Source organism: Halictus rubicundus, chromosome 9 (assembly GCF_050948215.1).
Source record: "Halictus rubicundus isolate RS-2024b chromosome 9, iyHalRubi1_principal, whole genome shotgun sequence".
NCBI classification, from domain to species: Eukaryota; Metazoa; Arthropoda; class Insecta; order Hymenoptera; family Halictidae; genus Halictus; species Halictus rubicundus.
The window spans coordinates 17,359,957-17,374,313 of NC_135157.1; the positions used below are offsets into that span (position 1 = coordinate 17,359,957).

A 14,357-nucleotide genomic window follows, 5' to 3' on the forward strand; every position below is an offset into this window, starting at 1 on the left:
ACGCATCGAGGAACGACATTGTTTCCGGTACAGCATGATTCATAACTCCCGGCGCGAGTAAAGAGTCAAAATAAAAGCCATTGTTCCCGGCTTCCTTCGGAGTCACGTCGTAAATTTCGGGCTTCCCGAGAGTTCACCCATTAGACGCACGCCGTGTCTTGAGTTTCGGCGGCAGCACAGTTTTCCAGAGTACAGTTCAGACGATCCTGATACCTCCTGGTATCGGGAGGCAATAATTTGATTCGCCTCGAACCGAGTGACATTCATGATATACGTGTTATGGCCGCGAGCTCCGGTGTTTCGTGCCGAATAATTCGTTCGCGAATCGATCCCGCGCTGTAACTTTCAGCGAGGCAGCCTTAAAGCAACTTTAAATCTTCCGCGTTTCGCTCTAAATCAGCCTGGAAGATTTGCCACCTGTTTAAAATCCTCTTCCTGCCGACAGGTGGACATTTACTACCGCTGTTATACGACCGTGTGGATTCGAAGCCCCTCCTGGCGAACGCTGGGTCTGTCAAGACCCATACAGGGTGTCCCAGATTTGGTGTTGTATGAAACAACGTGACGTAAAAATGTAACCGTAGGAAAGAATTTTGTCTTGACGTAATTTGTTAAACCGATATCAAGGTTGTCAATATTTTTTTTTATTGTTATTGTATGGTTTTTCTTCGATATTCGCGTAGAGCGTGAAAAGACGAATCCAACGAGTATAATGAACATGCCCTTGCGATGATTCGATCTCAAGATATTTGTGTCTGAATGGTAAGATGCACTCGATGCACTCGATGCACTTGATGCTTTCGACACAGATATCTCGAGATTGGATAATCGAAACGGTATGGTCATTATACTCGTTGGACTCGTCTTTTCACGTTCCACAAGAATGTCGAAGAAAAAATGTAAAGTTTCCTGAAAAACGACCTTCAAATCTCGTTAACAATGAGTTTCGGTCTGATAAGAAATATATGTAAATTGTAATATGATATCCGCTCTTCCGTTACAATTTTATATTATGTTAGTACGACCATTGGCGTTATCTGTCTTATCTGTCTTATTTTTCGCGTTCCCGGTCGTTATATCGTTATCTCTCGGCGAGGATTAGCGTTCCAGGAGCCAGCTGGTGTAATTGAAGCCTCCTTTCCGAACCGTGAAATTGACTTCACGCTAAACGACGGCCGGTTATTTGCGACATGCGATTCGTGGGTCGTCAGGGTTGCGCAGAAAGTAGCATCCCACCGAAGCGAGCGAATCGAAACGATCGAATCGTGGTTATTTGAAAACTTGATCATCGAACCGAGTGTTCCGATGGAGGTGCGCTATGCGCATATCTGCGTTTATGCTAGTTCGAGTCGATGAACCGAATAGCTCCGATGCGGTATCATACGTTTGCTCTGGATCGATCGGTTAATTAGTTTTTCTTGAACAGGGTGCTTGTATCATTACTGGCCTGTACTGTATTACTATTATTTATTGATACTTTTCCTTTTCTTAACTTTTGCAAATTTTCCTTCAAAATCACTAGACTGCGAATGTTGATATCTGCCCAATTTAAAATTGTAAATTTCTTTATAAAAACATAGCTAACTTTGAAGTTAAGCTAAATATAGTTTAAAGAGGACCCAATAAAATTTTCACGAGAGTTCTTACAATTGTTCTAAAACTTTTCGGACGAAATGTTGCAGTTCGCGGAACATATTTCAGGGCCGCTTTTTGCGCGAAGTTCTGTGTTGTTTTTCGAAGTGAATGAAAACATCCCTGCCGCGCGATGCACAGAGGCTTCGTTAGAGCTCGAGGAAACGATGAAAGCCGGCGCAGAAACTCCGAAGGAACGTTGGTATAATAAAACCGCGGCTGGGTTCAAATAAATAAAAGTCGATACCGCCGACCACCGAGAACATCCTCTCCTCCGACTTAAGACGCAATTTATCGGGGCAATTTTTCTTGCGGCTCGACTCGCACTATTTCGATGAAGTTATTCGGCCGACTCGATGCTGTGAAAGATTCCTCTGCGGTTCCAACAAGCATCATAAATCAACAACAAATTATGGAAGTCAGTCTCAATTCTCAGCAATTCGTATTCTCACCTGGAACAAGCGCGACTAGCTGTCTACCCACTAACACGAGTATTTATTTCATTTTTGTTTAATTAAACGAAAAATTAAGTAAATGAAAAATTGTATTCCTACATTGGGAATCTTCATGGGTTTATTTTTTTTTTTTTTTGCGCAATTAATGCAAAATATGTTTATTCGGCGCAATGGTCCACGGTCTAGAAATAATGGGTAGAGAAAATATGTGCGTGGAGAAAAATTCGCAAAGAATATTTTACAGGGAACAGCGCCGAATTCGCGGCACAGTCAAAATTTTATTTGCCGTCGTCACCTGGCGCTGCCATTCTTCACGAATTAACCACCTCTCCTTTTATCATCGTTAAGCATTCAGAGAGTCGAGCGCGCAGCGTATACGGGTGCTCGAAAAACCGTGTACCACGGCGAAAGACAAACAGCCCGCAAATTTTTTTCCCCGGCGGGAGAACATGCACGGGGTGGTTCGCGTAAGCGGGTTATAAATTTTCAATAAAAAGCAAACTGCAACGGCTCCTTGCAGCGGGACCGTAAACCGGGAGCGTTGCCTTTCGTATCGGGGAGGGGGGGGGGGATGAAGAGGGGTTCGCGATCAATTCTTTCCTATTGCCAGCTGCACCGTTTTGCATATTTCTGGTCACGTGACAACACCGTCCCCCAAAATTCAAACACCACGTTACATTAAAATAGAAAAGCAGCGAGTCAAAAATTTATTAAAACAGAACTGCTCGATCGATCGGTTTCCTTTTTGTTTCGTTGGAAAGAAGGCAGCTTCATGATTGTTTGAAAAAAATGGTGCTAAAATTGCTAATGGCGTTTCAAAGTTGGAGCACAAGTTAGGCATCTGTGAAAGGTTCGCTGCAGCTCGGAACCCTTATGAAATTGGCCAGAAAAGAGCAAGGGGATGAACGCAAAAATTCCCGGAACATCGGAGAAAGGTTAAACCGGGTTCACAGGGTGAGAGAGAAGGGGAGGGGGTGAGGAGGAGCCAGTAGAACGTGAAAATCCCAAAGCGTGTCCCCGGCAAATTGTGGATCCGGTAAAAAGCGTCGAATCCCGTGAGTCGCCGCGGAAGAAAAGGATCGGCCTCTCCGGACAGTTATTGTCGCGGAATCGGATTTCGAGAGACGGTTCCTCGAGCTTCATTTAATAATTGAAGAATAAATGATCGTCGAACGGATTGTGTTCGACGGGCCGAAGCCGGGGGAGCACGAAAAGGGGAGATTAAACGCGACTTTCATTTCCAGCGGACACGCTTTGAACTCGCCGCCGCCGCCGCCGCGCCGCTTCGGCCCGTTATCATTCCCACCTTAACGAATCGACAATCGCGCCCCGCTCTCGATAAGGAGAAAACCTCCCATCACCGCCATTCCATCTTCGTTTCTCCATTTTTTCTTTTTGCGAAATACAATCCGCTCCAACGGAGCGCAAAATTACCGAATTCCGGTGCTCGATCCTTCGCCGAACGAGGAGTTTGATCCTCGACTACGTGACTTCACGAAATTCGGTGATCCATTGTTTTTTTAATTTTGCAGAATTTTCTGGAGAAGATCCACTCGAAAATAGGGAATTTAAAAAAAAACTGCGGGGACACTGGCAGCGTCAAGATTCCTCCGGTAATAATTTCCGGAACGGTTTCAATTATTCCAGTAATTCCGTAATATCGTTCGAAGGGGGAGGGGGCTCTCTCGGAGGAACGAGCCAATAAACACGGAGCATGGACGAATGTAGTTAACATCGCCCCGTTATTGGTCATATTAAGCGTCGGGAAAAGAAAAGGGGGTCGAGAGGGTGGAAGGGGGTGAAGCGTTCAATCTTCGTCGAAGTCGCTGGAAATCCGAGCGGAGTTGTTGTCTGCGTCTCTGCGAACGAGAAGAAGCCTTGTCCTCGACTTCCAATGATCTAGACGAGCAAGAGGACAACCTGCGAGAGGCCTCTCATCGATCCGCCCGAGCGGACCGTATCCACCCTTATTCCCACCAGAGCCTGCCAGGGGTTCCCAAGCGATCTGATACACCATGTACAACGAGTCCTCGAGTATCCAGTTATCTTCAACCCCCGTAACGTCCCCCCAGCTCTCTCACCCTTCGGAAATCCTCTGCTAACCAGTCTTACCACGGGATCATGCTGCGGAAAGGGCAGTGGACATTTTTTCGGTACATGGTAGATAAGTCGACTTTATGTTTTTTTTCCCCAGGAACTGTTTGAGCGATCGGGCTGGCATTTTGTGAGCTTCTAGTGGCAAGGTTAGCGCAGATTTTAGCCGAAGGGTTTTCTGAAATACGACCTACAATCGAATTGGCAGCGTCATTTAGGTCGAAGCTGTAGAAGGTTGAAGAAGGGTGCAAAGAAGTCGATTGATAGGGTCGTAGGATTTTTTCCTAAGTTTACTATGGTCCTGGGTGCTCCAAAAATTTGGAGTTGATGGCTGCGGTGGATTCTGAGTTATAGTTTGTTCGTAGAAATTGTTCGAGACGTGATTCAATTTCTTCTGCGATGTGTCTTATTTTCTTAAAGATTTGTGGTTGAGTAGACCTTCTTAAAAATTTAAACGAAAGAAGGAGGAATGTAGCAAGCTGCGTTGTTTTCTGAACGAGTCGAGCTTCGAGGATGCTATAGGTGTCCTCGGCAGTGCTTCGGCAGCATCGCAGCTGCCTTCATCAGGATTTGCAGCGACACCGACGGCTCGGCGTCGTCGGAACGACGGAAGTCCTCCGCAAAAACACCCGGCTCTCATCAACGGGCTTCCACGACGCTAAAAAACGACCACACTTTTACAAGCTTACCTACCCTTATCCTGACCGACGATTAACGTAATGTATTTACTTACGGTCGCCGAGCAATCTACTTTTGTTGCCCCGTAATTCCTTATTGGACTGCAGGACGCTCGAGGACCAAAGTCCGAGCGACGCGTTAGGAAATGGCCACTATATTTCAGCTGTCTTTCAAAATGTTACTGAACTTTTCACAAAATATATATATACAACCATCTTACACTGAATATATTCAAGTAAGTTTCCTGAAAGTTTCGTTCCAAAAGAATGTGAACTTCTCCCGTTTAATTTACAATGTTTTAACAATTTACTGGGCTCTCGATTGTTTATCTATCCTTTGGAAGCACGAAACTATCATCTGAAATTTTCATCTGTAATTATTACGTACGTATAAATCATGCTTGTTGTGATTTCTGGTCGCAGTAGATTCAGACAGCAATGATCAGACTTGATACGAATCGACTCAAGACTAAAAAGATCAGAATAGTATTTCATGTATTTATCTTCGTGTAATTTTTCATGAAAACACTATGTTCGTGCAAAATAAAAATTGGCAGTCCAACGAGGATGTTGAAAAGTATTTTACGAAATCGTGGAGACATTGTGTCCATAAATTTTTGCAATTGTTCTCTTCACCGATGCTGCGCGGGTACAAGAAAGAGCCCGACAAGGAATAAGTTAACAATAGCGAGGAGAGTTGCCACGGGTAAGCAAGCCGCTCGCAATTTGCGAGCTCGATAAACTTCTAATGCAATCTTTTGACCCGTTTTTGAGTCCCTCGTCGCAGACGGTGAATTTTGCACGGCGATGAACGGCGCTAACTCCAACGCTCCCCGAGAACACGTGCAAGCACATACCTACGGACATGTATGCGCGTGCATATACGTACGGGAGCGAAGAATATGAGCGTTCATTTGCGAGGAGCATGTGCATACAGAGCGGCCTGGTCTAAAAGGGAACGCCCCCGGTTATGAGGACACGGAATTCTTGGCGAGGACAAAATCGCTCGCCTCAAAGCGCGTGTTAATGCAGTAGCGAGCGGAAGCCTTGCAACTGGGTCTTTGGACCATTCGTTCGAACATCTTTCGGAAATCAGGCCACAGACCTCCTTATCCCGAGAACTATACGCAAAGTGCAGCAAACTATCCTGCACGTGGATCCAAAAAATATTTCAGAAGCAGCCTCGAGGTGGGAGACTCGAATACAATAGGCACTCGTTTCCTCTGGTATGTCATCAAGTTGCAGAGAAAATAATGCTACTACTAAAATTAGTCCCACAATATGACCATCACTAGACCAAGGATTTCTACGAAAAAAATAAAAATTGCCTGCGTTAACTGCAAGATACAGGAATTACATTTATTTATTTTTTTAATGATTTCAGTGAGCTGAAAATAACGCAACAGTATTTTCAATTTCATTTCATTTTTCATTGCTTCGCATTTAATCTACATTTTTTCGTCTCGTAAATGCATAAAATTCGCAGTCTGGTAATCGTAATTTAATTTTCTTGCAAAGGTACAATCTCTACGCGCCGAACGCGAAAAATTCGCGAAGTTGCGAGTCGTGCTCGACATCGCAATTAAATTTTAAATTATTGTTATCGGCGCGTGCGAATAAAAAAATGTGCAGTTGGGACAGCGGCGTTGTCGGGATTGCCAATAATCGAACAGCGGGTTGGATGCCGGCCGAATAATCGGTGGTGATGCCGGATAAAAAGGGAGGAACGTATCGCGGCGGTATCGGGACCGCAAAGGGGACGTTTACCCGCGGTTAACGATGTCACAGGCTCTCCGTCGTTGCGTAATACAGAGAGGGGGGAGGGGGCGTGCGCGCGCGCCCACCTAAACAATAATTATTAGGTCAATAGCGGTATAATTACCGGGTATTAATGGCGACGATTAAAGTCCGCGAACGGGGCCGCGGCGCACACCAATAACGGCCGCGGTCGGTTATGCTTTCAGCGGAGATTAAGGCCCTAATTTCGTTATTGCGCCCGGGAGCTCAAATATTTCCCGCGTCTCGCAATCACCGACCCGTAATCATTCTATTTGCGATTTGCATCGACGAAACGCTCCGCGGTTGCGACACATTTTTTCCTGTAATACACAGATTTCCGCCTTCGGTGTTCCGTTCGTTTCGTTTCGTTCCACGGACGATAGAATCTTTATGCATATTTCCATTTTTATACCGCTAATTTGCAGAACTCCGATGGAAGAATTTCTGCTCTGTTAGGTTATTATTAGACTACGGATATGCATGAACTTCGATGAAATGTGCTAGATCGAGCTCACTGTGATTCATTTGTAGATTGTGTATTTTATGCGTTTACGGCAAAAAAAGTGGGATTTAAAAGAGTATAAACGGTTACAGAATTTCCAATGAATCGAAGAGAAATTTCTATTGAAATCAAACAGGTTATTCATTTGTTTTTGCTGATATGAAATTATCTCGGTCGTTCGTTTGGTTTTATCAAGATTAAATCCGTAGGTAATTCATTTATTTTGAACAATATAAATTATACAGGTTATTCATTTCTTCCTATGAATATAAAGTATGCATATTTATTCCTGATAATACAAAAATTCTACAAAATCTCATGAAATTCATTCCCAATAATACGAAATACTTCATTAAATCACGAAACAAATGTTATTCCTTTCTCTATTCTCCCAAAACAACAGGATGCAATTATCGCATTACCACTGCAATTTTTGTGGTAGTTGTGTTTAACGTCCCGTCGCCAACATTATTATTATCATTGTTAGAGACGGGATGATTATAATGTTCCAGGAGTGGTTTCGCGTGGCCTCCATTTTGCACAAAACTTCTATTTTAATTATGTCATTCGAATCGCCCGGCGAAATTATTGCGGCATTTCATACGCAAACCACTCTACTCCCACTCCCCATCTCCCCCTCTCTATTAATAATTATTTTCTGGGAAACAGAAACATTTCGTTAATTATATTTCACGGGAACGCATCGACAACGCTGTAAAATGTTGTGGCAACGGTGAATTGACGTAGGAGGATAATGAAAGCCGGGAGCGGGGGGAGAGTACACTTTGGTAATTATGTTATTGTTGGGAAATGCACAATGACTTGCTTTCCGTGAGCTACTTGGTACTATATTTCCATTTTATTTACACGGCAAACATCGCCGAATGGAATTTTAACATGTTTCCTTCGAGCCTCGGACGGCGGACATGTTTTAGAATTATGCTCCTGTTTCTTAAAATTGATCTGAACAATTTTCTACCGTTACCTTCGCACGAGGCGGCTCGAATCTAGTTGGGATAAAAGCGCAAGAATTACAAAAATCCAGGGGTGGCATAAACGCACAAAGAGGACCCGACCGGCGCGCTTACAAGCGAGCAGGACGCGAGATCTATTCTTCCTTTCACGGGCCGAGTTCGACATTAGGCTATTCAGCTTTGTCGAGCAGGTTGGCGCAGTGGAAAAGCAATCGAAGCGGAGCCGAAATTCCCCGGTATCGGGTGCACACCGAGCCAACCCGGCATTCGCTATCTTTTGATCGGAGTAACCGCCTCGAAGTGATCGAGAGGGAGAGAGAAAGGACGTGAGGAATCAGGACCGTAGAGAATCGGTTCTTTTTATCAGTCCGAGCGTCCTTCGTGGCTTTGGATCGTCGCGCGGGGCTCCCCGGGAAAGCCGATGGAATTTGAATGGAGGATCTGACGGTGAAAGGCGACCGAAAATCCGTTTCGAGGGACCCGGAACCGGCCGCCACGGGATTCCGAGGAATTTTCTTAGACTGGGAAATATTAAAACCAAATGTCGCCGATCGATCGCGAAGAATGCGCGGCCAGATTTCCCAGTGTGTCCGCGACTGATTCCGGAGAAAGGCGACCGGCGATTTTATTCCGGCGAGGCCGCCGAGAATAAAAGAATTTTTAGGACCGCTTCGCGATACATAAATCGACGGGACGTTAGCTTTACGAGCGCTGTCGCTCGCGAACGACGCGACCAGCCCGTAACGCCGCGTTCTCCGGGATATGTGCTCGCTGCGATTTCTGACGCTGCTCCCGGGCGATTGGAATTTTTAATATGCTCCTCGAACGCGCCGTTCTATTCTGTACTTTCTCGTGCTCGCGGATTCTTCATTCCAAATTACACTGGCTCGCGGAAAATATCTTACTTCAGTCATTGCGCTCGGCGACGTTGGGGGTGTCATAGTGCGACGGTATTGTTTGAGAATTTTTTCCCGGGAAACTGGGTAATGCGTCTTTATAACAGTTCGCAGGCTCGCTCGGGCGTGTTCGAAGTATGCGCACAATTTTTTATACGTCGCTATCTTGACAATTGTGGAAGCTGTTCGCCCGAGAATCAGACTGTTCTCATCGATTTTCTCGTTTCTGTGACTGTTCTAAGGGTGGGTGCACTTTGAGAATTTTCCTTTAGGAGACTGTTTAATCTATCTTTCTGGAAGTTTGCAAACTTATTTGAGCATATTTGAGGTATGTGCACAATTTTTTATACGGCGCTATCTTGATAATTGTGGAAGCTATTCACGCAGGAAGCCGACCGTTCCCGGCAAACTGATGTCATTCTATTAAATATTATTTGTTCTCGTTTCCCATGCTTCCAGAATTGAGCATGCTAATAAAAAGCTGCATCGAGTTTTGAATTTTACGTCGCCTCAGCGCCATCGTAGAATTTCCCGTTTACAGTTTCCCGTGTTCTCGGATAAAGATCGAACGCGAAAATAAGAGCGCATTAATTCGAAGTACATTTCTGTCACGCGGAGGCCATAATTCCGAAGGAAAACCGCGCATTGACATACGTCCTCCATCACGGCAGATACCACAGAATTTTCAGCGTTTATTACCGCAGCCACTTATTCCGGGACGAACATTTTTCTTCGCTTATCGACGATTTAAGGCCGGCCCTCCGAGGCGCTCGTAAAGAACGTGGAATAACGACTGCGTTTTAGAGACGCAGCCCTTTTCGTCCCTTTTCTTTTCTTCCTTAGCATTGTGCTCCGGAATTGTTCGCATCTTCCCGCACATCTCTCGAGGCTAATCCGAATAAACGACGCCGGATCCACAAGAACGATTCCGGTATAGTATCATCCCGAATAATTGCCTTAATTATTTTCGTCATTAGTGAACCGATAAATACATTTTTCCCAAGTCAAACAAACCGAAACACTAATGCAGTTTCATTATATTACAAAATCTATTTGAACATTTCCCATTCTCGAAAAAATTTACGATATTTGAGCTCCGGTAATTTCGGTAAAAAAACAAGACAAAGATAAATCTCTATGCAAAAGGCTTGATAGTTTCCCTGAAATAAATTCCTAAAAATGTCTGCGTAACGGGTCTCGAAAGGTTCATGTCCGGGCTAAAGACACTTAACTCTTACTGTTGCAGACGCTGGAGCACTCTTTGTCATCGAGAGTCCTTGATGATCCCGCAGGAGGCAGGGAGCCGGATCGATCACGCAGGCGAGAGGATCTCGATCAGCAGTGTTGCCATCCTCCTCGACATCCGCATCGCAATGTCGGGATGTCTCGGTGTTCGTTCGAGGGCGTAGAACGAAATCCGAGGACTCGGTTCGACTGTGCTTCACCTGTGCAAGATGAGATAGAAAGACGCGTGGGTGTCCGTGAGTGGAACGATTCGCGGTTCGCCATGTGCTCGAGCGTGCGAGCCTGGCGGTGGCGAGGTGCGTTTTTGGGGACGGTTTTGCTGGTGTCGTGGGCGTCCGCGGTTTCCGGATGTCCGTCCGTTTGCACGTGCAAATGGAAGAGCGGCAAGGAGTGGGTGGAGTGCGCGAAAAGGGACTTGAAGGGACTACCGGACGGTGCTAGGGAAGAGACACAAGTTCTCGATTTGTCGGAGAACGACCTGGGCAGCCTGCCACCCGAATGCTTTCACGCGCGTGGGCTGATCAACCTGCAGCGACTGTACCTGGGCAAGTCGCACATCAGCGCGATAGCATCGAGAGCCTTCGTAGGCCTGGTGGGGCTGGTAGAGCTGGACCTGTCGGACAACCTGATCGACAAGGTGCCCTCCGACACGTTCCCCTTCTACTCGAACTTGATGAAGCTGTTGCTCAACGGTAATCCCATCAAAGAGATCCGCAGAGCTGCCTTCAAGCAACTGCCACACCTGACGAACCTGGAGCTCAGTCAGTGCAGACTGGAGACTATCGAGCAGGGAGCCTTCGACGGTCTTCAGCTGCTCGAGTGGCTCAGACTCGACGGCAACAGGCTCACCAGAGTGCCTGATTTCACTCTTCCTCTCGGGGGAAGTCTGAGAGGACTCACTCTGCATAATAATCCGTGGCTGTGCGACTGCAGGCTGAACGCCACGCAACTATGGCTGAAGGAGTCTGCCCCTGCTGCTCCGCAGGAGTCCGAACCTATTTGCGATGCACCGCCGAGGTTGAAGGGAAGGCAGGTCAAAGCTGTCAAGCCGAACGAGCTGGCTTGTTTGCCGCAGATTGAATTACAGGAGAAGATTGAAGCTTACGAGGGTGATAACGTCACGTTGAAGTGCGACGTCTATGCTGTGCCCATTGCCAAGCTCACGTGGTGGTTCAATGGGGAACCATGCAAACTGCAGAGCGAGAACGACTCGGTTGTTGCTGGGGCTATGGGGTATCCCAGGTGAGTGCAGATTTTTCACGGGTCTGGGTCAGGTGGTGCTACATGAGTACTGTTTCGAGCGTGTGGAACTTTGGTGTTAACTAACGAGTAGCCTGCGGATTTTATGCATCGACGACGAAAATGTGTCGAATGCAAAACGGTGAAAATATTTAAAGTATGAGTATCTATGTACCTAAGTTTCCAGAAAAATCCGCAGTCTACTAATGAGTACCGCTTCGAGCGTAGAGGGAGCTTGGGTATCAACAAACGTGCACCGATGCGACAAAGATGCTCGAAGAATTCTGAGTTCGGTTGAACGTTGCATCTGTCGCCGCGACGGTCGTTAATGGGCACGTCGCGTTGCGGGAACGAACCTTTAACTCGGTTCCCTTTAAATTAGCCGTTACGTGCGCCACTTTTGTCAATTCTCCATGGTGCTCGCCAGACAAATGCCTCGTTGAACGAACCGACGTGACATCGGACTCACGATCCTTGCTGGCTTAGCAATAGTGTAGGTTCTGCAAATTAGGTACGCTGCTGCGAACGAAAATTTCGTCCCGACACCCAATCGGAATCGAGCTAGACTTATAAATTCAAGGTCACTTCAATAAAATGATAAAAACATTGTTCGGGAGTTTCACCTCCTCCAGTGGCTATGATTGCTACTGTACATTCTCAAGATATTACCTCGAAGAACGGTGTCCTTGATTCGCTTTCAAGGTAACAAGGAACACCCAATATTCAGCAAATCAACGGTCCCCGATTCAATATGTTGCAGATACGTCTACCGTCAGCGAGGAGGCACAAACATGAGCAGCACCCTGCTGCTCTATTCGGTGGAGTCCTCAAACGACGGCACGTACACCTGCGTAGCAGAGAACGAGGCAGGTTCCGTGGTAGCCAACCTGTCTCTCCGAGTGTTATTCCAAGAAAAGATCACGGTCGAACCGCCGAACGACCACTCCCGATCAGGCTACATCGTGGCGATCGCAGCAGGAGCCCTAGTAGGGACTCTGTTCGTGCTAGGCTCGCTGATAGGCAGCATAGTGTTCTGCATGCGAAAGCGTCGCCGGGACAGGAAACGAAATTCCAAAGCGTTGGTCTCGCAAAACAAATCGGTGATGCCGATCACCAAGGACACCACGACGAGCCTGCCTTGCAGAAAAGGCAACGGTAGCCTATTGGGGCTGGAACATCAGCAGATTGTCTCTTATACCGAGCGCGAAGTGAACAGGGCCGCAACCTTGGAGCACAGGGAGCACAGAGCTGTGGACGAACCCTATTGCAGCCCGGTGGCCAAGTACCTGACGGAGCCGGACCTCATCAACGAGGTCCCAGAGGCCACGGACGTTGGCTATGGACAGCTGTATCGACACCAGCCTGGTGAAAGACAGATTCTCGAATACGATTCCGGATACCCTCTCCAACCGGATTTGCGTCCGCCTACCATTCCTCAGTTGAGCTACCTCGACCAGGATGGGTACCCCCTGAACTTTGGCCTGCCGAAGATACCCTTCAGCGCTGCCAGCACTCTTCCCAGACTGCGAACGAGGATGGCAGAGGGCTCCGCCGTTGCTCCACCTGCCAGGTACTCCAGGGAGGCAGAGTTCCTCGCGAGGTCACCCGGATACGACCCTGTGCTGCCTAGGACTGACGCCAGGTACCCGAGGTTGAGAATCTTTGCCAAATTATGATTACAGTAATTCCCGGATATATGTGAAATGTTCATCACCATTCAATCTTTTATCATTCTCTTGCCAATAAATTCGTCAAGATCTACTGCCCACACAAGGTGTAAAAGACATTTCGGTCCCGAATTTTTCACATATATCGACACATCGTATTTCCAAAAGACCATACGAATGTCGACTATTCCACCGAGCAAAACTGACCATTTCAACCGTTCCAAATCCCCACCAGGTACACCGCGGAGGGCTACCCGTACCCAGCCCAGGTGCAGCCTATGCCTCAGATCCAGCCAGTGGAGCAGCCGTTGCAGCAGCAGCTGCCAGTGTCCCCGGTTTCACCTGTGGCCGTGTTCCCGGAAGTCCCATTCATCCCGTCGCCGCCGGCCGCCTATCGGGGCGAGACCACGCCACTATCCCCAAGGTCGTTGCTCAGTAAAACGGCTCGCGAGGCTGCGGCCGCGGCAGCGGCAAGAGCCGAGGACCTCCAACCTCCTCATCACCCGGAAAGTCCTGACGAAGGTTACGTCGGTGACGCGATGGACGTCTAAGAACCGGTACAGGACCAGTTCTGTCAAACGGGAGAACAAGCGGAGAAGCCGAAGAGGAGAGGACCTAGATCTCCCAACAGCGACGGAACCAGTTCCAGGTGTGTCTCGGGACAAGGATCGATCCTGGCGAAATGAGCAAGCTGTCTGCGCTCGGACAGATTAATCCGCGGAAAACACGAGGAGTCCGGGACCTTGATTGGCAGAACAAGAAGACGGAGGGGGAGAGGACGTCGCCGACATCCGCCGGAATGGATATCAGACGTCGCAAAGTGCCCGCCGGTTCGCCAGGAACAAAGGAGGAGACGTAATGGATTAATCAGGTGCGAGGAGGAAGCCCCGTGTCTGCGGATAATCATTTCTTGTCAGAGCCAGCGCCGCCACTAATCAAATCGCCGCGGCCGAAAACGGAGGATCCTCTGGATTACGGAGATCTTGGATCGCCGAGTCACCCCGGATCACCGAAACCAAACAGCTCATTCGATTAGTGCGCGAGAGAGAGACTCGATCCGTTCGTCAAACTTGTGGTTGATCTCGATGTCTCGTGTATCTGAACTCGAAGTCCCGGGAAACAACAGCTCGAACTTGTTTTCCGGTCGATTTTTCTCTCTTTTTCTCTCTCTCTCCCTCTCTCTCTCTTTCTCTCTCA

At 47.4% G+C, this 14,357-nt stretch overlaps 1 protein-coding gene across 1 annotated transcript in view; it reads left to right on the plus strand.

The window, feature by feature from the left end:
* Window positions 1-14,269, plus strand: part of LOC143356905 (uncharacterized) — a 36,523-nt gene extending 22,254 nt beyond the window's left edge. Inside the window, exons 2-4 of the mRNA XM_076792952.1 lie at window positions 10,256-11,496; window positions 12,254-13,135; window positions 13,396-14,269. Coding sequence (XP_076649067.1) covers window positions 10,391-11,496; window positions 12,254-13,135; window positions 13,396-13,711 — 2,304 coding nt within the window. The 5' untranslated portion in view covers window positions 10,256-10,390 and the 3' untranslated portion in view covers window positions 13,712-14,269. The remainder of the gene's footprint in view (window positions 1-10,255; window positions 11,497-12,253; window positions 13,136-13,395) is intronic.
* Window positions 14,270-14,357: the final 88 nt, after the last annotated feature.